We start from the raw sequence: 27,756 nt of genomic DNA, 5'->3' as shown, positions 1-27,756 counted from the left end.
ACCCCGAGTGTCAGTGTCATTATCCCGTACCCCGAGAGTCAGTGTCATTATCCTGTACCCCAAGTGTCAGTGTCATTGTCCTGTACCCCGAGTGTCAGTGTCATTATCCTGTACCCCAAGTGTCAGTGTCATTATCCTGTACCCCAAGTGTCAGCATCATTATCCTGTACCCCGAGTGTCAGTGTCATTATCCTGTACCCCGAGTGTCAGCGTCATTATCCTGTACCCCAAGTGTCAGTGTCATTATCCTGTACTAAAAGTGTCAGTGTCATTATCCTGTATCCCGAGTGTCAGCGATGAGTATCCTTTGTTCAGGGTCTCCAAGTGATTTTGGCACCTCAATGTCCCAATATCCATGGTCCAACCTAGCCAGAACATGTTTTGGGGCTGTATCAGTCCTTTTGTCAGGTACAAGGGGGTTGGTGCAACCTCGAAGTGCATTGCAGTTATTCTCAATTTTCATTTGGTGTCTACATTTTATGGCAGCCTCAATGAATAGAATTCAATGGACAGAGAAATGTCATAGTGATGAAGCGCATCCCCTCCCCCAGAGCGCAGGTAGTGACAGGGGAGCTGCGTACAGAGTATAGTGTTACCATCCTAGTAATAATAATGAGATGACTCTGCTCATCCAGTTCCAGTGCATAGAGCAAAGCTGACAAGCCAGATACAGAAATCATTTCCAATGTTCCATTGCTATTACTGTATATGCTCCTTTATCTCTTACAGTTGATCAAACGTCCGGGAAACCTTGCATTGATTTTTTGGATAACCCAGCAGAATGGAATCCAGCCTACACCATGACGTACATCTCACTGGTGATCCAGGTACTGGAAATGTCCACGTATTAATGTCCGGTCTGCACTGATCATATGTGTATAGCTATGTCCTATGTTCTGAATACCCCTATGATGCAGGCAATGCTTTCCAATCCAGTACTGGAAAATGCAGTCAACCTGGAGGCAACCAACCTGGTGCTGAATAAAGCAGATCTGTACAGGCAGATGGTTCTCAACTGTGTGAAGACCAGCAGAATGATTGAAGGTAAGTCCATGCCATTTGCAAACAGACTTCTATGTTTGGTGAAGCCAGACTGTCATGGTAGGCTCCAATAAAGCACCACTTGGAAAAACTGCACAAACATTGCCTTGGGTGAACGTTAATCCAGAGCTGTATTCACACTTCTGCAGGCTTAAAATAAAAATAAAATATATAAAAAAAGCCCAGTTTATTCAGTGTCCGCACACAGGCCCAGAGGAGGGAGACCTATGTGGTCCCACAAGATGCATCTGTCACACCTACTAAAGGGGACACCAAAGATGGCCTGGCACCGAAGGCTTGTGATACAGCATTGGTATTAAGGCAACTATGACGCAATTGACCAATGTATGTCACCGTTATTTGGGAATCTTGCAGAGCGTCACCCAACATGTAACCTGTTTGCGCAGACTGCACACTCAGGATCAGTACAGGATCAGCAATGTATATACACAGTGACTGCACCAGCAGAATAGTGAGTGCAGCTCTGGAGTATAATACAGGATGTAACTAACTGATTTTCCTAGTCTACGACGTAAAGTCATAGTTTTATTAAGACACGGAGGCGAATATTGCTTTCTCTTCCTTTACTGATCACCATAGCAGCAAGGAGAAACAAAAAACAAATGCAAATGGTCACCATAGTAACCCATACGTCCCACCCCTACAGCCCCAATATAAGGCTGCGTCCAAGGTGGTACTTCCTCTTTCTCTGCGAACCAGTCCATAATAACCGATGAACGAACAACTCCGGAACACTCAAAGAACGATCCGCGCCAAAGAGACCCACGGAATCCAAGCAGGAACTTTCCAGCGACAGGATCCACTTCAGGGGAAGGACTGGAAACCATCATCCAAGACTCTCAGCAAATCCAACGTGGTAGAAGCAGGAGCTGGAGGAAAACATCGTCCAGAACAGGAACATTCCAGGGCAGGAAGACTCAACCTGAAAGAACAAGAGAAGCAAACTCCGATAAAGCGAGAGCATGGCCAAGCCAAACCCATATCCAGCGGACACCAGAGGTCCAGGCCGGTGTAAAGCATACAAACAAGTATGAGCACCTAATGGCGAACAACTTAACATTCTCAATGTATAACAGTACAAAATAGGCCTACCAACTAAAGTAGAGCTAACAGGCCAAACACTCCCCCCACACTACCAGAGCCCAGGGGAGGGAAGGGAGGGCAATATTCGCCTCCGTGTCTTAATAAAACTATGACTTTACGTCGTAGACTAGGAAAATCAGTTAGTTTTACATCAGACACGGAGGCTTCATATTGCTAGTTCAAAGCTGGTTAACCAAGGGATCAAACAAATGAGGAGGAGGACGGAAATAATACTCACGGAAAGTGGAGGCACTCGACCAGTCCGCCAATCTCAGGATGTCCTCCAGGCGAGCTCCCGAGACCGCCAAAGAGGTAGACGCCGCACCGCGCGCCGAATGAGCTGTAAACACCGAAGTGTCCACACCGGCCAGAGCCATAACCCATTTCAACCAACGGGCCAAAGTGGGGCTAGTCACCGGACCGAACGGGTGACGGATGGAGAGAAACAACTGCGGCACAACCGGAGACCTGTAAGGACGAGTCCTGGCCTCGTATTCCTTTAAACAAGCTACCGGGCACAAGGCCGGGGAAGCAGGAAAGCTGGGGTACGAAACGACCCGGATGTTCGTCTTCGTGCGTCTCGAAATGTTAAAAGACACGCCCTCCGGGGTAAAGGACCTGGCGTCGTGGTCCAGAGCCCGCACATCAGAAACTCTCTTACAAGAAATTAAGCAAAAGAGAGTGAGCAACTTTGCGGAAAGCTGACGTAAGGAAAGGTCAGTATTGGTAGGCCAAGAGGACAAAAAGGTAAGCACCAGGGAAACATCCCAAGTGGAAGAAAACCTCGGCCGGGGAGGCCGAGACAGCCGCGCGCCTCGGAGGAGGCGCGAAACGGAAGGATGCTGTCCTGCCGGAACGCCGTCAAATCCTAGATGTGACGAAGAAATCGCCGAACGAAAAAGATTGATCGTTCTGTAAGCCTTTCCCTCTTCAAAGAGAGAGGTGAGGAATTGAAGCAACTGAGCTACAGGAGCTGAAACGGGATCCAGGTCCCGTTCCAGGCACCAGCCAGCCCAAGTTCGCCAGGCCGCCCGATAAGATTTTCGGGTGCCGGGAGCCCAAGCGTCGTCCAAGAGGCGCCTAGTTGCCTCCGAAACTCCGTCGACCGCTCCTGGAGTCCTGAGAGCCGGCAGGCCATCAAACGTAGGGATCCGTCCAGGAGCAGAGGGTGGGGAGTCCCCTGAGGGCAGCGCAGGAGAGAGGTCGGGTTCGGTAGAAGGACTGGAATGTCCACTAGAAGCTCTAGGAGAGACGGGAACCACACCTGGGAGTCCCAGAACGGGACTATCGCCACCAACTCCGCCCGATGGCGACGCACTTGGAGAAGCATCCGAGGAATCATCATGAATGGGGGAAAAGCATAGAGAAGGTCGGAGGACCAGTCCTGCAGAAACGCGTCCGCCGCCAATGCCTCCGGATCCGGGCGCCAACTGTAGAACCGAGGGAGGTGAGCGTTGAGCCGGGAGGCGAACAAGTCCACGGAAAAGGGTCCCCATCTGGATGACACCGCCGAGAAAATCGACGGGTCCAACTGCCAGTCGCTGCCGTCCGTAAGATGGCGGGAACTCCAATCCGCCCGCACGTTGTGAAGTCCCGGTAGGTACTCGGCCTGCACCATGATGTCCCTGGAGAGACAGTACGCCCAAAAGTCCTTCGCCAATCCCGCTAGAGTAGCAGACTGGGTTCCGCCCAAACGGTTGATATAGCGAACCGCTGAAATATTGTCCATCCGGAGCCGGATACATGCATTGGCCATACCGTTGGTAAAACTCTTGACGGCCAAGGAGCCGGCCAGCAACTCCAGGGCATTGATGTGCAAGTGAGTCTCGACATGCGACCAAGGACCTCCGGTGGAGACCCCGTTGCAGTGCGCTCCCCAGCCCTGGAGGCTCGCATCCGATTCGATGGTGAATTCCGGCTGGAAACCAAAAATCGCCCTGCCGTTCCAAGCCTCCAGATTGGCGATCCACCAACGGATCTCTTCTCTGGCCTCCGAATCCAATTCCACCATGTCTGCAAAGGAGGCCCCCGAGCGGAGGTGCGCAATCTTCAAGCGCTGTAGGGCCCGGTAATGCAACGGTGCCGGGAAGACCGCCTGTATGGAGGATGCCAGCAGGCCGATGATGCGGGCTAGGTGACGCAGGGACAGGTGGGCACTGGTCAACGCCCGTCGCAGTTCCTTGCGAACGGACCGTAACTTGTCCCCTGGCAGGCTGAGGGATTCTGAGATCGAGTCCACTGTGAAGCCTAGGAAGTCCAACCTCTGGGAGGGAGTGAGCCAGGACTTCTCCAAGTTGAGTAGGAAGCCGAGCGACTCTAGGAGATCCGCCGTCCATCGAAGGTGCTGCAGCAGTGTCGACCTGGATTGATGCATCAGGAGGATGTCGTCCAGGTATATTATGAGGCGTACTCCGCGACTCCTCAACCAGGCCATGACCGGACGCAGGAGTTTGGTGAAACACCACGGAGCCGACGACAAGCCGAATGGAAGGCATGTGAATCTCCAGACCTCGTCTTTCCATAGGAAGCGAAGGAGATCCCTGGAGTGGGGGGCCACCGAGACCGTAAGGTACGCGTCCTTCAGATCCAGCTTCACGAGCCAATCCCTGGGGGAGAGAAGGTCCCGAAGTAGATGGATTCCCTCCATCTTGAAGTGACGGTACCGCACGATGCTGTTTAGGGCCCGGAGATTGATGACGGGACGCATCTGACCCCCTTTTTTCTGGACCAAGAAAATGTTGCTTATTACCCCCCTTGAGTGGCCGTGAGCTCTCTCTATGGCCCTCTTGAGGAAGAGGGAAGAGAGCTCCTCGTCCACCCGGGCGGAGTCCGATCCCCTCCGAAGAGAGGACGGTGGGTGTTGCACTGAGCAAGGGGTGTCTATGAGCTCTATGGAGAAGCCTCTGACCGTCGTCAGAACCCACGGGTCTGATGTAATTAGTTCCCAAGCGTGTAAAAAATGCCGAAGCCTGCCCCCTACATAAAGTACCGAAGAATCCCCGTCCGGGGTCTGACTTACCGGATGACTTGCGGGGAGCCGTGTTTCCTCGGAAGGAACGGGAGCGCCATTGTCCCCCTCTGGATGGGAAGAACGTCTGGGGAGACCGCTGGTCTTGAAATGCAGCTCGCTGGGAGAAGGAGCCTCTGGATACACCCCTGCCTCGGGTGCTGGAGCGGCCGGACAGACGGCCCCTGTTGCTGCCGGCCCTGTGAGAGACCCGGCCCTGGAAGACTTTGCGCATAGTAGCCTGCGCCTTGTCCAGAGCGGAAAAAGTGCCGACGAAGCGGCTGAGGTCCTTTATAAAGGAGTCCCCAAAAAGCAGGCCTTCCGCCTCTTTGCCCGTCTCCGTCTGGGCAAGATTTATGAGCTTGGGGTCTATCCTAAGCAGGATGGCCTTGCGCCTTTCCACTGACAGGGATGCATTGGTTCCCCCGGCGATGCAAATCGCCCGCTGGGCCCAGCCCGTGAGCTCCTCAGGGTCAATGTGGGAACCCTCCTGTCTGGCGGACTCCGCCAATTCCATAATTTTTGCCAGTGGACCGAAAATGTCCAGGAGCTTGTCCTGGCATCCTCTAAGGGCTGAGTCTAAGCCCTTCTTGGCATTCCACCCAGACTTGGACAAAAATTGGGTCATCTTTGGATCCACAACGGGCGTGTCGCAGACCTTATGGGGAATAATGGGCCGAGGGCACTCGGCCCGCAACTTACTGCGCGCCTCCTTGGACAGAGGACGGCGGGCCCAATGCTCCAGGTAACTGCTAATTTGTGTATCGGGGAGCCACTCCGCCGATCTAGGGTGGTGGAGGGCCTCAGGATCAAACATGGGAGCCCCGGAGGAATCCAAAGGGAAATGGTCAGCAGAGGCAGAGGAGGAATCCTTAGTTAAAGGCACCGCAGGGGGAGTGGCAATAGGGTCGGACCCCAGAGGGGAGTCATCCTCCTCTGAAAAATCAGTAGCCTCTGCCGGATCCTCCGGGCCCGAACCCAGATCCGAGTCAGAGACGGCATCCGCTTGGGCTCTAGCGTGTTTCCACACCCGCGATTTATCAGCCTGGCGGGGACAAGCTCTCTTACGCGACCTCAGCGCGTCGTCTGGGGTGGTCATCAACACACCGGTCATTGTCTCCTGTCCAACAGGAGGTTCAGCAGCAAAAGAATGCTGCGCAATCTCAGGGGAAGCAAGTCTGGCCCCAGCTAGGGGGTGTGCAGACAGGGCCTGGGAGATGGTCTGTGATAAGACAGTGGACATGGAACCCCTAGCCTGTAAAATCGCATTAGACACAGAGCGCTGGATGAGCTGCGCCTGTGTGTCCGAGTCAGGGAGACTAGCATTCCCAGGGAGGGGGGAGGGGGGGGACTGGGCAGAGGGGTCCATATTGGTCCAGCACAGGGAACAGGGTACCTGCAGGAAGAAGACTGTGAGGAGAGCCTGAGGAACTATGCGTACAGCGCTAGGAGAACGAGGGGTTAATCACCCCAGGAGCGAGGGGAGCGGAGCGCAGCACAGGAGACCGGCAGCAGGCACGCAGGAACCGGAGGAAGCGAGATCTCGCGGGAACGGGAACCAAGATGGCCGCCGGATCTCGCGAGATCTCGCTCCAGCCAGCCAAAAGAGCGCGAATAGTGGGGAGAAGGCCGCCGAGCCGGGCAGCAGACGCGCGCAAAGAGGGGGCGTGGCCCACCGCCGAGGAGGCAGAAGATGGCGGTAAGGCCAGCGGCGACTGCAAAGCACAATGGGACCCCCAAGCAAAAACTCCCGAAGGGAGAAGGGGGAGAGGGAGGAACCAAACGGACCCCCAGAGGGAAGGGTCCCAGGGAAAAACGCAGCGCGCAATTAGGACCCGGGAATACTGAGGAAGGCAAGGTTGCCCTGACAGGGATAAGCCCCTGGGACAAGAATGCAGGATAACAAGGTATCCCGCTGCACAAACACTAATCCACCTAAAGGGAGGAAACAAAACAAACCCCAGGGGAGAAAATAACCAGGGGAATATACTCTAAAGCGAAATAAACCCTTAGGGAGAACAGAAACAGCTAGCAGATAAAATGAACATGTTACTTATCTGGTGAGCAGCAAGAAAGAGGAAGTACCACCTTGGACGCAGCCTTATATTGGGGCTGTAGGGGTGGGACGTATGGGTTACTATGGTGACCATTTGCATTTGTTTTTTGTTTCTCCTTGCTGCTATGGTGATCAGTAAAGGAAGAGAAAGCAATATGAAGCCTCCGTGTCTGATGTAAAACTCAGGATCAGTACAGGATAAGTAATGTATGTACACAGTGACTGCACCAGCAGAATAGTGAGTGCAGCTCTGGAGTATAATACAGGATGTAACTCAGGATCAGTACAGGATAAGTAATGTATATACACAGTGACTGCACCAGCAGAATAGTGAGTGCAGCTCTGGAGTATAATACAGAATGTAACTCAGGATCAGTACAGGATCAGCAATGTATATACACAGTGACTGCACCAGCAGAATAGTGAGTGCAGCTCTGGAGTATAATACAGAATGTAACTCAGGATCAGTACAGGATAAGTATTGTATGTACACAGTGACTGCACCAGCAGAATAGTGAGTGCAGCTCTGGAGTATAAAAAAGGATGTAACTCAGGATCAGTACAGGATAAGTAATGTATGTATACAGTGACTGCACCAGCAGAATAGTGAGTGCAGCTCTGGAGTATAAAAAAGGATGTAACTCAGGATCAGTACAGGATAAGTAATGTATATACACAGTGACTGCACCAGCAGAATAGTGAGTGCAGCTCTGGAGTATAATACAGAATGTAACTCAGGATCAGTACAGGATCAGCAATGTATATACACAGTGACTGCACCAGCAGAATAGTGAGTGCAGCTCTGGAGTATAATACAGAATGTAACTCAGGATCAGTACAGGATAAGTATTGTATGTACACAGTGACTGCACCAGCAGAATAGTGAGTGCAGCTCTGGAGTATAAAAAAGGATGTAACTCAGGATCAGTACAGGATAAGTAATGTAATGTATGTACACAGTGACTGCACCAGCAGAATAGTGAGTGCAGCTCTGGAGTATGATACAGGATCAGTGATTGACAGCCTTCCCTTTATGACCGTGTATGCAGACATAGCTGTCAATCACTGATAGGACCGCCTCCCTGACTCCAAAGTCCAGAATGAGCAGGAATTTAAATGTATAAAATCCAAGCTTAACTGAATCTTTTCCATAAAACTCTACATCAATCTGCTCAGCTCCTCCTGCTCTATAACACACTGCCTGCAGATTACATGGTGACAGGTTCTCTCTATATATATTCTGCTCAGCTCCTCCTGCTCTATAACACGCTGCCTGCAGATTACATGGTGACGGGTTCTCTTTATATATAATCTGCTCAGCTCCTCCTGCTCTATAACACACTGCCTGCAGATTACATGGTGACAGGTTCTCTGTATATATAATCTGCTCAGCTCCTCCTGCTCTATAACACACTGCCTGCAGATTACACGGTGACAGGTTCTCTATATATAATCTGCTCAGCTCCTCCTGCTCTATAACACGCTGCCTGCAGATTACACTGTGACAGGTTCTCTTTATATATAATCTGCTCAGCTCCTCCTGCTCTATAACACGCTGCCTGCAGATTACACGGTGACAGGTTCTCTGTATATATAATCTGCTCAGCTCCTCCTGCTCTATAACACGCTGCCTGCAGATTACATGGTGACAGGTTCTCTGTATATATAATCTGCTCAGCTCCTCCTGCTCTATAACACGCTGCCTGCAGATTACACGGTGACAGGTTCTCTGTATATATAATCTGCTCAGCTCCTCCTGCTCTATAACACGCTGCCTGCAGATTACACGGTGACAGGTTCTCTGTATATATAATCTGCTCAGCTCCTCCTGCTCTATAACACGCTGCCTGCAGATTACACGGTGACAGGTTCTCTGTATATATAATCTGCTCAGCTCCTCCTGCTCTATAACACGCTGCCTGCAGATTACACGGTGACAGGTTCTCTGTATATATAATCTGCTCAGCTCCTCCTGCTCTATAACACGCTGCCTGCAGATTACACGGTGACAGGTTCTCTGTATATATAATCTGCTCAGCTCCTCCTGCTCTATAACACGCTGCCTGCAGATTACATGGTGACAGGTTCTCTGTATATATAATCTGCTCAGCTCCTCCTGCTCTATAACACGCTGCCTGCAGATTACACGGTGACAGGTTCTCTGTATATATAATCTGCTCAGCTCCTCCTGCTCTATAACACGCTGCCTGCAGATTACACTGGTGACAGGTTCTCTGTATATATAATCTGCTCAGCTCCTCCTGCTCTATAACACGCTGCCTGCAGATTACATGGTGACAGGTTCTCTGTATATATAATCTGCTCAGCTCCTCCTGCTCTATAACACGCTGCCTGCAGATTACATGGTGACAGGTTCTCTGTATATATAATCTGCTCAGCTCCTCCTGCTCTATAACACGCTGCCTGCAGATTACACGGTGACAGGTTCTCTGTATATATAATCTGCTCAGCTCCTCCTGCTCTATAACACGCTGCCTGCAGATTACACTGGTGACAGGTTCTCTGTATATATAATCTGCTCAGCTCCTCCTGCTCTATAACACGCTGCCTGCAGATTACATGGTGACAGGTTCTCTGTATATATAATCTGCTCAGCTCCTCCTGCTCTATAACACGCTGCCTGCAGATTACATGGTGACAGGTTCTCTTATATATAATCTGCTCAGCTCCTCCTGCTCTATAACACGCTGCCTGCAGATTACACGGTGACAGGTTCTCTGTATATATAATCTGCTCAGCTCCTCCTGCTCTATAACACGCTGCCTGCAGATTACACTGGTGACAGGTTCTCTGTATATATAATCTGCTCAGCTCCTCCTGCTCTATAACACGCTGCCTGCAGATTACACTGGTGACAGGTTCTCTGTATATATAATCTGCTCAGCTCCTCCTGCTCTATAACACGCTGCCTGCAGATTACACGGTGACAGGTTCTCTGTATATATAATCTGCTCAGCTCCTCCTGCTCTATAACACGCTGCCTGCAGATTACACTGGTGACAGGTTCTCTGTATATATAATCTGCTCAGCTCCTCCTGCTCTATAACACGCTGCCTGCAGATTACACGGTGACAGGTTCTCTGTATATATAATCTGCTCAGCTCCTCCTGCTCTATAACACGCTGCCTGCAGATTACACGGTGACAGGTTCTCTGTATATATAATCTGCTCAGCTCCTCCTGCTCTATAACACGCTGCCTGCAGATTACATGGTGACAGGTTCTCTGTATATATAATCTGCTCAGCTCCTCCTGCTCTATAACACGCTGCCTGCAGATTACACTGGTGACAGGTTCTCTGTATATATAATCTGCTCAGCTCCTCCTGCTCTATAACACGCTGCCTGCAGATTACATGGTGACAGGTTCTCTGTATATATAATCTGCTCAGCTCCTCCTGCTCTATAACACGCTGCCTGCAGATTACACTGGTGACAGGTTCTCTGTATATATAATCTGCTCAGCTCCTCCTGCTCTATAACACGCTGCCTGCAGATTACACGGTGACAGGTTCTCTGTATATATAATCTGCTCAGCTCCTCCTGCTCTATAACACGCTGCCTGCAGATTACACTGGTGACAGGTTCTCTTATATATAATCTGCTCAGCTCCTCCTGCTCTATAACACGCTGCCTGCAGATTACACGGTGACAGGTTCTCTTATATATAATCTGCTCAGCTCCTCCTGCTCTATAACACGCTGCCTGCAGATTACATGGTGACAGGTTCTCTGTATATATAATCTGCTCAGCTCCTCCTGCTCTATAACACGCTGCCTGCAGATTACATGGTGACAGGTTCTCTTATATATAATCTGCTCAGCTCCTCCTGCTCTATAACACGCTGCCTGCAGATTACATGGTGACAGGTTCTCTGTATATATAATCTGCTCAGCTCCTCCTGCTCTATAACACGCTGCCTGCAGATTACATGGTGACAGGTTCTCTGTATATATAATCTGCTCAGCTCCTCCTGCTCTATAACACGCTGCCTGCAGATTACACGGTGACAGGTTCTCTGTATATATAATCTGCTCAGCTCCTCCTGCTCTATAACACGCTGCCTGCAGATTACATGGTGACAGGTTCTCTGTATATATAATCTGCTCAGCTCCTCCTGCTCTATAACACGCTGCCTGCAGATTACACGGTGACAGGTTCTCTGTATATATAATCTGCTCAGCTCCTCCTGCTCTATAACACGCTGCCTGCAGATTACACGGTGACAGGTTCTCTGTATATATAATCTGCTCAGCTCCTCCTGCTCTATAACACGCTGCCTGCAGATTACACGGTGACAGGTTCTCTGTATATATAATCTGCTCAGCTCCTCCTGCTCTATAACACGCTGCCTGCAGATTACATGGTGACAGGTTCTCTTTATATATAATCTGCTCAGCTCCTCCTGCTCTATAACACGCTGCCTGCAGATTACACTGGTGACAGGTTCTCTGTATATATAATCTGCTCAGCTCCTCCTGCTCTATAACACGCTGCCTGCAGATTACACGGTGACAGGTTCTCTGTATATATAATCTGCTCAGCTCCTCCTGCTCTATAACACGCTGCCTGCAGATTACACGGTGACAGGTTCTCTGTATATATAATCTGCTCAGCTCCTCCTGCTCTATAACACGCTGCCTGCAGATTACACGGTGACAGGTTCTCTGTATATATAATCTGCTCAGCTCCTCCTGCTCTATAACACGCTGCCTGCAGATTACACGGTGACAGGTTCTCTGTATATATAATCTGCTCAGCTCCTCCTGCTCTATAACACGCTGCCTGCAGATTACATGGTGACAGGTTCTCTGTATATATAATCTGCTCAGCTCCTCCTGCTCTATAACACGCTGCCTGCAGATTACACGGTGACAGGTTCTCTGTATATATAATCTGCTCAGCTCCTCCTGCTCTATAACACGCTGCCTGCAGATTACATGGTGACAGGTTCTCTTTATATATAATCTGCTCAGCTCCTCCTGCTCTATAACACGCTGCCTGCAGATTACATGGTGACAGGTTCTCTGTATATATAATCTGCTCAGCTCCTCCTGCTCTATAACACGCTGCCTGCAGATTACATGGTGACAGGTTCTCTTTATATATAATCTGCTCAGCTCCTCCTGCTCTATAACACGCTGCCTGCAGATTACATGGTGACAGGTTCTCTTATATATAATCTGCTCAGCTCCTCCTGCTCTATAACACGCTGCCTGCAGATTACATGGTGACAGGTTCTCTGTATATATAATCTGCTCAGCTCCTCCTGCTCTATAACACGCTGCCTGCAGATTACACTGGTGACAGGTTCTCTGTATATATAATCTGCTCAGCTCCTCCTGCTCTATAACACGCTGCCTGCAGATTACACGGTGACAGGTTCTCTTATATATAATCTGCTCAGCTCCTCCTGCTCTATAACACGCTGCCTGCAGATTACACGGTGACAGGTTCTCTTATATATAATCTGCTCCGCTCCTCCTGCTCTATAACACGCTGCCTGCAGATTACATGGTGACAGGTTACTCTTATATATAATCTGCTCAGCTCCTCCTGCTCTATAACACGCTGCCTGCAGATTACATGGTGACAGGTTCTCTGTATATATAATCTGCTCAGCTCCTCCTGCTCTATAACACGCTGCCTGCAGATTACATGGTGACAGGTTCTCTTATATATAATCTGCTCAGCTCCTCCTGCTCTATAACACGCTGCCTGCAGATTACATGGTGACAGGTTCTCTTATATATAATCTGCTCAGCTCCTCCTGCTCTATAACACGCTGCCTGCAGATTACATGGTGACAGGTTCTCTTATATATAATCTGCTCAGCTCCTCCTGCTCTATAACACGCTGCCTGCAGATTACACGGTGACAGGTTCTCTGTATATATAATCTGCTCAGCTCCTCCTGCTCTATAACACGCTGCCTGCAGATTACATGGTGACAGGTTCTCTGTATATATAATCTGCTCAGCTCCTCCTGCTCTATAACACACTGCCTGCAGATTACACGGTGACAGGTTCTCTTTATATATAATCTGCTCAGCTCCTCCTGCTCTATAACACGCTGCCTGCAGATTACACGGTGACAGGTTCTCTGTATATATAATCTGCTCAGCTCCTCCTGCTCTATAACACGCTGCCTGCAGATTACATGGTGACAGGTTCTCTGTATATATAATCTGCTCAGCTCCTCCTGCTCTATAACACGCTGCCTGCAGATTACACGGTGACAGGTTCTCTATATATAATCTGCTCAGCTCCTCCTGCTCTATAACACGCTGCCTGCAGATTACACGGTGACAGGTTCTCTATATATAATCTGCTCAGCTCCTCCTGCTCTATAACACGCTGCCTGCAGATTACATGGTGACAGGTTCTCTATATATAATCTGCTCAGCTCCTCCTGCTCTATAACACGCTGCCTGCAGATTACATGGTGACAGGTTCTCTTTATATATAATCTGCTCAGCTCCTCCTGCTCTATAACACGCTGCCTGCAGATTACATGGTGACAGGTTCTCTATATATAATCTGCTCAGCTCCTCCTGCTCTATAACACGCTGCCTGCAGATTACATGGTGACAGGTTCTCTATATATAATCTGCTCAGCTCCTCCTGCTCTATAACACGCTGCCTGCAGATTACATGGTGACAGGTTCTCTTATATATAATCTGCTCAGCTCCTCCTGCTCTATAACACACTGCCTGCAGATTACATAGTGACAGGTTCTCTTTATATATAATCTGCTCAGCTCCTCCTGCTCTATAACACGCTGCCTGCAGATTACATGGTGACAGGTTCTCTATATATAATCTGCTCAGCTCCTCCTGCTCTATAACACGCTGCCTGCAGATTACATGGTGACAGGTTCTCTATATATAATCAGCTCAGCTCCTACTGCTCTATAACACGCTGCCTACAGATTACACGGTGACAGGTTCTCTATATATAATCTGCTCAGCTTCTCCTGCTCTATAACACGCTGCCTGCAGATTACACAGTGACAGGTTCTCTTTATATATAATCTGCTCAGCTCCTCCTGCTCTATAACATGCTATCTGCAGATCAGACACCAGTTCCCTTTAAACTATTTTACTGGAAAGATAGCTTGACTATAAACACAATTTTTGGGGTGACTGCAGACATTTCTGCGCTGATCGGGGGAGGGGAAGTAAAAATAAAAGTTGTGAAATATTGACGCTTGTACATACCAGAGGTAGATTCTTCTCTCTACGCGAGGCTTCATGCAGCGCATTGCTTCTTCTGGCAACCCAAGCCGGTGATCTCACAGGGAGACGTCATCTGGCACCAAAAGATTTGCAAATGGCTTTTGCACAAAGTCCCCAATGAGTACAAGTAATACTACCTTCCGCCCTGAGATTAGAGCTGAGTGTAGAACTTTCCTGTAAGACTAGATCGTCTGGCCGCGCTCCCATTGCTGATTACTTTACTTTCAGGTTCTGTTCCCAAAAAAAGGATCTATAAAAAGCCTTTATCGCGGTGTGTGCCGGGCGGGAGGCAGGTGGCGCTCATCACAGAGGACAGGGCTTAGGCCTCCCTCACATTTCCATATCGGCATTACCAACGTGAAAAAAAGCGTCCTTATTTAATCCGTGAAGGATCCATTGATGGTTCGTGTGTCCGTTTTTTTTTTCCCTCCGTGCGTCATCCATAATCCACAGACGTTGCTCAGCTGAAAATTAATTTCAAGAGCTTTTCCTATCCATCTTCCACGAAAAAACTGATTTTTTTTTTACGGACCCATGGACATCAACAGGCGTGTTTGGTCCGCGTCACGTAAAAAAAATACCGATGTGTGAACAGACACATTCAAATCAATGGGCACGTGTGCTGTCTGTGGAAAATGCGTGAAAAACGGAAGTGTGTGGACGAGGCGATTCAAATTTTATTTATATAGCGCCGACATATTCCGCAGTGCTGCAGTCCGTCATGGTCATTGCTCCACGTTTAAATTGTCTCACGACGACTTCTTGGTAAATTGCAGATGGCTCAATACAACGCAGCAACGTGATGCGAAGGACCCCGCCCCCGCTCTGCACCCCCGCACCCAGGTTTGTAATATCTTCTCATTGGTTATCATGAATTGTACGACCCAGGTCATTTATCTCGGTGACATAGTTTTCAGTTTTCAGTCATTTTGCACAATTTTTTCCACAATGTTTCAGTTTTTCTACTGTGCTCTTGACTGGAGATCGTCGGCCAGCTGCTGTTGACGGACCTGATTTTCTTATATTGTGTTTGTTTCAGCATTTAATTTCATCCTGTAGTAAAAGGACTGAGAGAGATTGGCGCATAAGCACCTTTATACCCCCTGTCAGTGAGCAATGTCCGCCAGAGTGCACCCATAGCAGAGTCCGCCAGAGTGCACCCGTAGCAGAGTCCGCCAGAGTGCACCCGTAGCAGAGTCCGCCAGAGTGCACCCGTAGCAGAGTCCGCCAGAGTGCACCCGTAGCAGAGTCCGCCAGAGTGCACCCGTAGCAGAGTCCGCCAGGGTGCACCCGTAGCAGAGTCCGCCAGGGTGCACCCGTAGCAGAGTCCGCCAGAGTGCACCCGTAGCAGAGTCCGCCAGAGTGACCCATAGCAGGGCCCACAACAGTGCACCCATAGCAGAGTCCGCCACAGTGCACCCATAGCAGGCCTTGACACAGTGCACCCATAGCAGGGCCTGCCACAGTGCACCCATAGCAGAATCCGCCACAGTGCACCCATAGCAGGGCCTGCCACAGTGCACCCATAGCAGGGCCTGCCACAGTGCACCCATAGCAGAGTCCGTCACAGTGCACCCATAAGAGAGTCCGCCACAGTGCACCCATAGCAGGGCCTGCCACAGTGCACCCATAGCAGAGTCCGTCACAGTGCACCCATAGCAGGGCCTGCCACAGTGCACCCATAGCAGAGTCCGTCACAGTGCACCCATAAGAGAGTCCGCCACAGTGCACCCATAGCAGGGCCTGCCACAGTGCACCCATAGCAGAGTCCGCCACAGTGCACCCATAAGAGAGTCCGCCACAGTGCACCCATAGCAGGGCCTGCCACAGTGCACCCATAGCAGAGTCCACCACAGTGCACCCATAGCAGAGTCCGCCAGAGTGCACCCATAGCAGAGTCCGCCACAGTGCACCCATAGCAGAGTCCGTCACAGTGCACCCATAGCAGAGTCCGCCACAGTGCACCCATAGCAGAGTCCGCCACAGTGCACCCATAGCAGAGTCCGCCACAGTGCACCCATAACAGGGCCAACCACGGTGAACCCATAACAGGGCCCACCGCGGTCCGCCCATAACTTTTAAATGGGGATCAGGAGGTCCCCTTTATGTCCAGGTATTTGGCAGTAATACGCAGCCTGTGAATGTGGCCATGTATTCTGCAGTGGCAGGAATCATTTTCTTGATTTACAGGAAATCCCCAGTCTGAATTCTTCTATTGAATATATCCTCACAGAGCGCAGTGTCTCCTGGTCCAGAAGCTGCGCGCCTCCGCCCCAGAGCATGCACTCTCCAAATAAACAAAACCCTGTCTGCAGTGTGCCCTGCACAGTCCTGACCACCAGCTCTCTGACACTGCCTCCTGGTGGCTGTGCCCCAGCATTGCAAGTCTGCACATACTGCACCAAGATGAGGTGCTAGAAACATGTTAATCTAATTTTAATAGAGGGAAATGTGATTTTCTGATTCGATTCACACTCTAAAATTAATAACAATAATTTAAAAAAATTCTCTTTATTGCAAATTTGGGGTAGCATCTTATTTCCAGCGCAGACTGAAGGGGAACAAAGCTGTTATTCATTATAGGCAATGAGCAGGCCGTGTTTAGACATTTGATCTCTCAATTTCAATATATATTTATTCTAAAACACAGATATATAAGCACATTTTACCTAAAGCCAAAATAATACCGCCATACAATGCCTCAATAGTAAATGCATATAGTATACAAATAATACTGTCATATAGTGCCCATGTAACTCTGCCAAAATACTGCCAGGCAAAGCTCAATTTCGGCATTTGGAAGCATCAAGTGATGTCCATTGTAAAAATGAATGAATTGGGATCTGTTTTGATGTGTTTCGCCAACAAACAAGTGTGAACAGACCCGAATGCAGTGTAAAGAATGGAGGTCACCAAAGTGATCGCTAAACCAGCTTATATGGAAACTACCTTTGAGCTTTTAAAGCAAAGATCCACTGAAACTTGAGAATTCGCAAAGCACTGAGAACCAGGGCTCTAGGAAACTGAGATGTAAGCAGGTATTTGCACAAAAAACGTCAGATTTACTATTGAACATGTGCCAAAAATTTGCCAGAAAAGTTGCATACGCGCAGACATGTTTTCTGTCCCACCCAACAAGGGAGCGCAGTTTAGAGGAAATGGGCCTGACTTCAATGCATACATAAGTGTTACATATGTCCGTTTTCCCGCACCCCCCTTCCCCACTGGAGTTAGTTTTTAACTTTTTTTCCAACTTTTTAAAACTTGCAACTTGATAAATCTGGAGCGCAGCTGATGAAGAGAGCTGGTGTGATTTTGAGACAGTTAGGCCTCTTGCACACGACCGTATGGCTTTTTCTGTATTTCGCGGTCTGCAAAAATCGGATACGCAAAAAATACAGATGACATCCGTGTGCATTCTGTTTTTTTTTTTGCTGAATGGAACATCTAGACCCTAATAGAACAGTCCTATCCTTGTCCGTTATGCGGACAATAATAGGACATGTTCTATCTTTGAACGGAACAGAAATACGGAAACGGAATGCATATGGAGTACATTCCGTTTTTTTGCCGACCCATTGAAATTAATGGTTCCATATACGGTCCAGATATGGAACGCAAAAAACGTTACGTAAACGGAAAAAAAAACGTTTATGTGCATGCGGCCTTAACCCCAAATGTCGCTAAATGCTATTCTTTGCCAGAATTCCTGCCTGCAGGGTTTGATACATTCCCAGCTTAGTTACAAAGGCCTAATAATAAATTTGGCGCATCGCTCGTCAGTCCGTGCATCATAAACTTAAATCTATGCCAGCTATGAACTGGCATGGGGAAGTCAGATGCCCACCAAATCTGAGCTCTCATCAGAAAGCCTAGATTATTATTGAATGAAAAATGCTGAACTAGGTTTAGTCCGCAAAAACGATTTCCGTTGCTCCGTGATCCGTGTCCGTTTTTTCTTCTGTGGGTCTTCCTTGATTTTTGGAGGATCCACAGACATTAAAAATGAAAAAAAAATCTAAGTCAAGTTTGCCTTTGAAATGATAGGAAAAAACGGACACGGATCACGGACGCGGATGACAATCTTGTGTGCATCCGTGATTTTTCACGGACCCATTGACTTGAATGGGTCCGTGAACCGTTGTCCGTGAAAAAAATAGGACAGGTCATATTTTTTTCATGGACTGGAAACACGGATCACGGACGAGGATGCCAAACGGTGCATTTTCCGATTTTTCCACGGACCCATTGAAAGTCAATGGGTCCGCGGAAAAAAACGGAAAACGGAACAACGGCCGCGGATGCACACAACGGTCGTGTGCATGAGGCCTTATTGGTAAGTCAGATATTTGCAGTCAAAGGCATAACTATAGCCATAGCACTTGCTATAGGGCCCAGAGGTTTGGGGGGCCCAATCAGGTGCAAGAACATTGAACCTATTTGTGAGGAATAGTAATATGCCAACTTTTTGCTATATTATGTGTTTTTAATAAATGGTGCCTATGATTTTTGCTACTTATAATGCTGTTTTAGTATTCTTACACTAGGCGGTGGGGCGCCCCATCTTATTATGCTGTGAATTATAATTAGGCTCCAGCAACAGCCACACAATAAACAATGTAACAGGATGTCCATACAAATATGATAGCATATTGGTGTTTTTCCAGTTTTGATAAAATAATTATGCTTTCCATAAAAAGGATTTCCAATTTCCCATCACTCTTATTGCATTAAATTATCTAAGCCGGTTTTGATCATTTGTGTTTACTGTAATACTTATTTCAGGAAGATAAAATCTGTCTCCTTTGAGAATTACCACAAGACGTGGAGTGAAATTGCCACATCAAAGACAGACCAGAGTGTAAAGCATAAAAGTAAGCCACAAGGAATACTTCAGAGAAAACATTGTCATAAAACTACTATAATACTGCTAAATATGTACAAGAATATAACTACTATAATACTGCTCCTATGTACAAGAATATAACTACTATAATACTGCTCCTATGTACAGGAATATAACTACTATAATACTGCCTCCTATGTACAAGAATATAACTACTATAATACTGCCTCCTATGTACAAGAATATATCTACTATAATACTGCTCATATGTACAAGAATATAACTACTATAATACTGCCTTCTATGTACAAGAATATAACTACTATAATACTGCCTCCTATGTACAAGAATATAACTACTATAATACTGCTCATATGTACAAGAATATAACTACTATAATACTGCCTCCTATGTACAAGAATATATCTACTATAATACTGCCTCCTATATGCAAGAATATAACTACTATAATACTGCTCTTATGCACAAGAATATAACTACTATAATACTGCTCTTATGTACAAGAATATAACTACTATAATACTGCCTTCTATGTACAAGAATATAACTACTATAATACTGCCTTCTATGTACAAGAATATAACTACTATAATACTGCCTCCTATGTACAAGAATATAACTACTATAATACTGCTCCTATGTACAAGAATATAACTACTATAATACTGCTCCTATGTACAAGAATATAACTACTATAATACTGCTCCTATGTACAAGAATATAACTACTATAATACTGCTCTTATGCACAAGAATATAACTACTATAATACTGCTCTTATGTACAAGAATATAACTACTATAATACTGCCTTCTATGTACAAGAATATAACTACTATAATACTGCCTTCTATGTACAAGAATATAACTACTATAATACTGCCTCCTATGTACAGGAATATAACTACTATAATACTGCTCCTATGTACAAGAATATAACTACTATAATACTGCTCCTATGTACAAGAATATAACTACTATAATACTGCTCCTATGTACTAGAATATAACTACTATAATACTGCTCCTATGTACAAGAATATAACTACTATAATACTGCCTCCTATGTACAAGAATATAACTACTATAATACTGCCCCTATGTACAGGAATATAACTACTATAATACTGCCTCCTATGTACAAGAATATAACTACTATAATACTGCCTCCTATGTACAGGAATATAACTACTATAATACTGCTCCTATGTACTAGAATATAACTACTATAATACTGCTCTTATGTACAAGAATATAACTGCTATAATACTGCTCCTATGTACAAGAATATAACTACTGTAATACTGCTCCTATGTACAAGAATATAACTGCTATAATACTGCTCCTATGTACAAGAATATAACTACTATAATACTGCTCCTATGTACAAGAATATAACTACTATAATACTGCTCCTATGTACAAGAATATAACTACTATAATACTGCTCCTATATACAGGAATATAACTACTATAATACTGCTTCTATGTACAAGAATATAACTACTATAATACTGCTCCTATGTACAAGAATATAACTACTATAATACTGCTCATATGTACAAGAATATAACTACTATAATACTGCCTCCTATGTACAAGAATATATCTACTATAATACTGCCTCCTATATGCAAGAATATAACTACTATAATACTGCTCTTATGCACAAGAATATAACTACTATAATACTGCTCTTATGTACAAGAATATAACTACTATAATACTGCCTTCTATGTACAAGAATATAACTACTATAATACTGCCTTCTATGTACAAGAATATAACTACTATAATACTGCCTCCTATGTACAAGAATATAACTACTATAATACTGCTCCTATGTACAAGAATATAACTACTATAATACTGCTCCTATGTACAAGAATATAACTACTATAATACTGCTCCTATGTACAAGAATATAACTACTATAATACTGCTCTTATGCACAATAATATAACTACTATAATACTGCTCTTATGTACAAGAATATAACTACTATAATACTGCCTTCTATGTACAAGAATATAACTACTATAATACTGCCTTCTATGTACAAGAATATAACTACTATAATACTGCCTCCTATGTACAGGAATATAACTACTATAATACTGCTCCTATGTACAAGAATATAACTACTATAATACTGCTCCTATGTACAAGAATATAACTACTATAATACTGCTCCTATGTACTAGAATATAACTACTATAATACTGCTCCTATGTACAAGAATATAACTACTATAATACTGCCTCCTATGTACAAGAATATAACTACTATAATACTGCCCCTATGTACAGGAATATAACTACTATAATACTGCCTCCTATGTACAAGAATATAACTACTATAATACTGCCTCCTATGTACAAGAATATAACTACTATAATACTGCCTCCTATGTACAGGAATATAACTACTATAATACTGCTCCTATGTACTAGAATATAACTACTATAATACTGCTCTTATGTACAAGAATATAACTGCTATAATACTGCTCCTATGTACAAGAATATAACTACTGTAATACTGCTCCTATGTACAAGAATATAACTGCTATAATACTGCTCCTATGTACAAGAATATAACTACTATAATACTGCTCCTATGTACAAGAATATAACTACTATAATACTGCTCCTATGTACAAGAATATAACTACTATAATACTGCTCCTATATACAGGAATATAACTACTATAATACTGCTTCTATGTACAAGAATATAACTACTATAATACTGCTCCTATGTACAAGAATATAACTACTATAATACTGCCTCCTATGTACAAGAATATAACTACTATAATACTGCTCCTATGTACAAGAATATAACTACTATAATACTGCTCCTATGTACAAGAATATAACTACTATAATACTGCTCCTATATACAAGAATATAACTACTATAATACTGCTCCTATGTACAAGAATATAACTACTATATGCTGCAGGTGCTCCCTATTTGGTTGCCAAACTCATATTTTACAGAAATACGGAGGATATTCACACGCTTCCTGTGGAATGGGAAATCTCCGCGTATAGCTTATTCGGTTCTCACAAGGGACAGAAGGTTTGGTGGTTTTGGGATGCCAGATGTGAAATTATATTATAATGCAGTACAGCTCTGTAGATGTGTGGCTATCATGACTCGTCATTCTGGTTCTCTTTGCTCCCGCCTTGAAAAGGTACTGTTCACGAACCAAGAACTACTTACTTTGTGGGGCATTAGGCCTCTTTCGGCCAATCACTACTACTCCTCTCCGGTTTGGAAGGGTATGCTGGTTGAATGGTCCAAAATGGTCCTGTCTCGCATTTTTAATTTTCCTAACCCTAGTATGCCACTTAACTTGTTACAAAGCCACATCCACCCCTCTGTGTTAAACCCCTCCGGGATTTGGTCTAAGCTCGCTGACATTCCTCTGCGGGATGTCCTTCTCCCGGATGGCAGTTTGAACTGGGATTCAGTGGTGGACCTCCCTGAGGTTAAAGCTGCGCCTTTTTTCCACTTAGCAGATTTTAAACGAGACATTAAAAAGTGTACTGGGCCCTTTGCAGGTAATAGTTCCCCCTCCTGGCTTGAAAAGAAGGTTTTGGCTACTAAACCTCCCCTTAGACCGTTATCCCAGATGTATAAAGAAATACTTTCTTCATTACCCCCAGAGCTACATTATGTGGTCTCTTGGGAGCGGGAGCTCTCCATGTCTCTTACGGAGCCGGAGAAGGCGTCCATCCTGGCCCACTCGCACGGCTTCAGTCGTTGTGTGAGGATTCAGGAGAATTCCTTTAAGCTTCTCAGTAGATGGTACAAAACACCCGAGTTCTTGCATAAATTAAACCCTGAGGTCCCTGAATCGTGTTGGAGATGTGGTACAGGTATTGGGTCTTTGTCGCATATTTGGTGGTTTTGTCACAAGATTCAACCGTTTTGGAAATCAATTGAGACAGAGGTTAATCAAATATGCAACACTAAGGTTTCGATAGATGCTAAACTGGTGCTCTTATGGTGCCCTAACAGCTCTCTGACTCCCTCTAAACATGACCTCCCCACGATGCTGCTTACAGCAGCTAAGTTACTTATTCCCTTTTTGTGGAAGAATGACTCCCCACCGACTCTCCATATGTGGACGGACAAGGTGGACCAGATTTACCGTTTCGAGGAGCTTGCGCATTGGGAGACTAACTCACGTGCTCGCTTCTTAAAATTGTGGTCCCCATGGAAAGTTCATAGAAATTTTACATGATAGAGCAGAAGTTATCTCACTTCCTCGTTTCCCCCCCCTCCTCCCTTTCCTCCCTCCTGATTGTCCCTTCCCTTCTTCCCTTTGTACATTTTTATTTGGTGTTTCTTATTGACTATGGCAAGATTGCTTGTATTGTCTATGCATGATGTATATGCCAGATGAGCATTTGGAGATTTGTCATCACCACTGTACTGTCATGTATGGGTCTCGGCCCTGATCTTTTGCTCTCTTTCAATAAAAAGAAATATGGTTAAGAATATAACTACTATAATACTGCTCCTATGTACAAGAATATAACTACTATAATACTGCTCCTATGTACAAGAATATAACTACTATAATACTGCTCCTATGTACAAGAATATAACTACTATAATACTGCTCCTATGTACAAGAATATAACTACTATAATACTGCCTCCTATATACAAGAATATAACTACTATAATACTGCTCCTATGTACAAGAATATAACTGCTATAATACTGCTCCTATGTACAAGAATATAACTACTATAATACTGCTCCTATGTACAAGAATATAACTACTATAATACTGCTCCTATGTACAGGAATATAACTACTATAATACAACTCCTATGTACAAGAATATAAATATTATAATACTGCTGTCACGCCTTGCCCTGTGAATGTGCGGAGGTCTGTCAGACTGGCTGCACATGTCTGACTACTTTGTTTGTTTTGATTTGGGTTTGAGCTGGATCCACCTTCCCTCAGGTGTACTGGGTTTCATTGTTAGTGAGGCTTTTTATCCCTCTTTCCCCCAGTTGCCTGTGCGGGTTATAGTTCTTTCCTGGGAGCTCTTGATTTGTGGTGGATCGTCTGCTCCAGCTCCTTCTCAAGATAAGTCCTCTCCTTCATTTCCCTTTGTGTGTTTTATCTAGGCCTCTAGGAAGACGCTTACTTCCTCCTGATTTGAAGAAGCAGGTTGCCTCTTCCCTTTTCCCTGCTGCTTAGGGTTTGCCCAGGGTGTTTAGGTTTAAGCACAAGGGCATGTGCATGTCCACCCTAAGGGTATGCACATGGGCACAGCAGTTTAGGGAAAGCTTTTAGGGACCGCTAGGAGGTGACTCTTTTCTCCCTAGCTTTTGGGACTAGTCGTTTGTTCTGGTGGTTTTCCCATGTTTGGTTATTTCCCTGCTTACCTACCTGTCGTGATATCTGCCTCCTATGTACAGGAATATAACTTTATTTTCCGTATTTGTGGTATGGATTCCTAGATTTTCTGATCTCACTTCTTTATAACAGAATCAAGAACATCAACTAAAGAATTGGAAGAGATGAGGAATGGAAATAAAGTGTAAGTACGGGGTGTTACAAAGCAGATGCCCAGGTCCCTGCAGCCCATGTGATATTCTACAGGAATAGATGATGTATTTTGTATTTGCAGATACAGCATCTTTATTCATGGACTCCTTAGTGACCGGACGAGCAGAGCGGAGCATGCTGGGGGATGTACGCTGTGCAGATTGACAGGTATGAGGTGTCAGGTGCTGGATACACGGTATGGCTGTATTATTGGAGGTCCTAAGAACAGGATAAGATTGTCTCTTCAATATGTTTCAGCAATGATCCTCCATATCATAGTAACATAGATTGTTAAGCTGAAAGAAGCCCTCCTTCCATCCAGTTCAGTCTGTTATCCTGCATGCTGATCCAGAGGAAGGGGGGGGGGGGGGAAGGGAGGTAGAAGGCAATTTTCCTAATTTAAGGGGGGGGGAAATTATTTCCCGACTCCAATCAGGCATCAGAATAACTCCCCGGATCAACAACCTGTATCTAGTAACTATATCCTGTAATATTATTACACTCCAGAAATACATCCATATTTATACATAGTTATTAGATCTCCCCTTAGTTATTTTCATTGTGTTACTCCAAGATAGCATCTCTTAGAAAACCTTCAAACAGTTTACCCACGTCAGATGTTAAACTTACCGGCCTATAGTTTCCGGGCTCTGTTTTTGGACCCTTTTTGAATATTGGCACCACATTTGCTATGCGCCAATCCTGTGGAACACTCCCTGTCAATATGGAGTCCTTAAATATCAGAAATAATTGTCTGTCTATGACATTACTTAATTCTCTTAGGATACAGTGGTGTATGCCATCTGGTACCGGCGATTTGTCTATTTTAATCTTTTTAAGACGCTGCTGTACTTCTTCCTGGTTCAGACAGGGCACTTTTAATGGGGAATTTAGGCCTCATGCACACAGCCGTTGTTTGGGTCCGCATCCGAGTTGCCGTTTTGGCGGCTCGGATGAAGACCCATTCACTTCAATGGGGCCGCAAAAGTTGCGGACAGCACTGCGTGTGCTGTCCGCATCCGTTGCTCAGTTCCGCGGCCCCGATAAAAAAATATAACATGTCCTATTCTTGTCCGTGTTTTGCGGACAAGAATAGGCATTTATATTGACGGCCGCCCGTTCCGTTCCGCGGAAGGCACACGGGCGGCTTCCGTTTTTTTTAGGACTGCAAAAAATGGAACGGTCGTGTGCATGTAGCCTTACTCTTACATTCTGCATTGCATCTGACAATTTAGTTTCCTCAGTGAATACAGTAGAGAGAAAAATATTGGCTGCTTTTATTTGCTTTATACATATACAGTTAGTTTTTTTCCTTATAGTTTTTTAACGCTTCCTCGCTAACCTCCTTTTTTAGTGATTTAAATGCGCTATTTTTGTCATTTACTGCTTCCTTAACATTTCTCTTTATCCGCATTGGATTTTTTTCTTGTTCCTCACCCTTTTATTCCTATCCATTTGAGGGAAATTAGATTTTTAGATTATTTGGGGACAAGAACTGACTCAGAGCAAGAAAATGCTACAAAACAGGCAACGGGAAAGAAAATATAATACATGTATACTTTATAAATGTTACATTATATCTATGTACATGTTATACTCCTCAATGACCACTGGAGGGCAGAGGTGATTTTCATATCCAATAGTCATATAGTTTTGCTTAGATTGAGATTCACATCTGGCAAATTTATAATAATTATATTTTAATTTCTATTCATTTATTTATTTAACATTATTCCATCTGCAAAACTGGCACAAACTGTACAGGACTTTCTGTAAAAAAAAAAAATAATCATAATAGAAGTTCTATGGGGGGGGGGGGGGATGGTTTGTTAACTCCACCTATATCATGCACAAGGCCTCAGGAAGCTCAGCTATGAGGAGCTGTTTGCTGTGGTCTCATGGTGTAGAGCTGCTTTAGCTGCCCCTCTGCTGCCGATGTTATGGGGGGACAGTGGGGTCCCTGAGGTGTACTCTTCCTTATATATATTTTATTTCTTGTCCTTAGAGGGTCACATTTTGGCATCCATTGTAGATATGAAAGCTGATGCTGAGAGTAGTTTCCAGAAGAGGCATCACACAGACAACACGCCGGCATCATCTGCCCGGGAGGCAGAACCACTGGAGGATGAAGTGGACAATTTGGTGGCCTGGACAAATACCCTCAGCGCTGAGCTACTGGAAGACTGATTGATGGGCGGTTCCATCCTTAAAAGTATTAACCCCCAATCCCTCTTACATTGCCCAATTAGGGGGATAGAACTAAGTAGGGGATATATTTGATAACCAGTTGCTGACTGTTTTCCATAGGAAGCAGCAGAACTGTGAGTGCAGCTCCGGAGTATAATAAAGAAAGTTGAGTATCTATGTCATGTCCTGCTCCATATGATTAGCACTGATGTCTTGCAGACCTGAAGTTCTGGGTTCAAATCCAACCAAGGGCAACATCTGTAATTTGAAATTTGTATGTTTTCCCCATGAAGTTAGATTGCTCCAGTGGGGACGGGGACCGATTTGGGGGACGTTAATGTCTGTACAGCGCTGCAGAATATGTAAGCGCTATATGACTAAATAAAACCTGCTGCAGATCATCAACACAATGTTTATTTGTATGATTCCAACCTCCATGGGTCACAAATTTTACTTCCCCAAACCTGAGCCAGCTCTTTTAAGAAAGAGTGGTCATTCCACATTCTACCACTAGATGGTGACATCAGACAGCAGTCACTGATCGTCCCACACAGTCTAGCAATGTGTTTTTGGCTGCAGTTTTTTTATTCTGTCTCCACCTCCCCATAGGTTTATATGAGTATACGTGAAGAGTGCCCACGTATAATCCAAGTACT

At 45.5% G+C, this 27,756-nt stretch overlaps 1 protein-coding gene across 1 annotated transcript; it reads left to right on the top strand.

The window, feature by feature from the left end:
* Positions 1 to 296: 296 nt before the first annotated feature.
* On the top strand, positions 297 to 27,384 carry LOC122944146 (ubiquitin-conjugating enzyme E2 U-like). Its single transcript, XM_044302376.1, has 8 exons — positions 297 to 324; positions 730 to 827; positions 918 to 1,044; positions 15,242 to 15,308; positions 19,251 to 19,339; positions 24,854 to 24,905; positions 24,996 to 25,081; positions 26,919 to 27,384. The coding sequence occupies exons 1-8, from the start codon at positions 297 to 299 to the stop codon at positions 27,098 to 27,100; spliced, it is 729 nt and encodes a 242-aa protein (XP_044158311.1). The 3' UTR covers positions 27,101 to 27,384.
* Positions 27,385 to 27,756: the final 372 nt, after the last annotated feature.

This window comes from Bufo gargarizans, chromosome 7 (genome assembly GCF_014858855.1).
Source record: "Bufo gargarizans isolate SCDJY-AF-19 chromosome 7, ASM1485885v1, whole genome shotgun sequence".
Classification (NCBI taxonomy): Eukaryota; Metazoa; Chordata; class Amphibia; order Anura; family Bufonidae; genus Bufo; species Bufo gargarizans.
The sequence above is the reverse complement of the archived record's forward strand: the minus strand, read 5'-3'. Positions and strand labels throughout refer to the sequence as shown.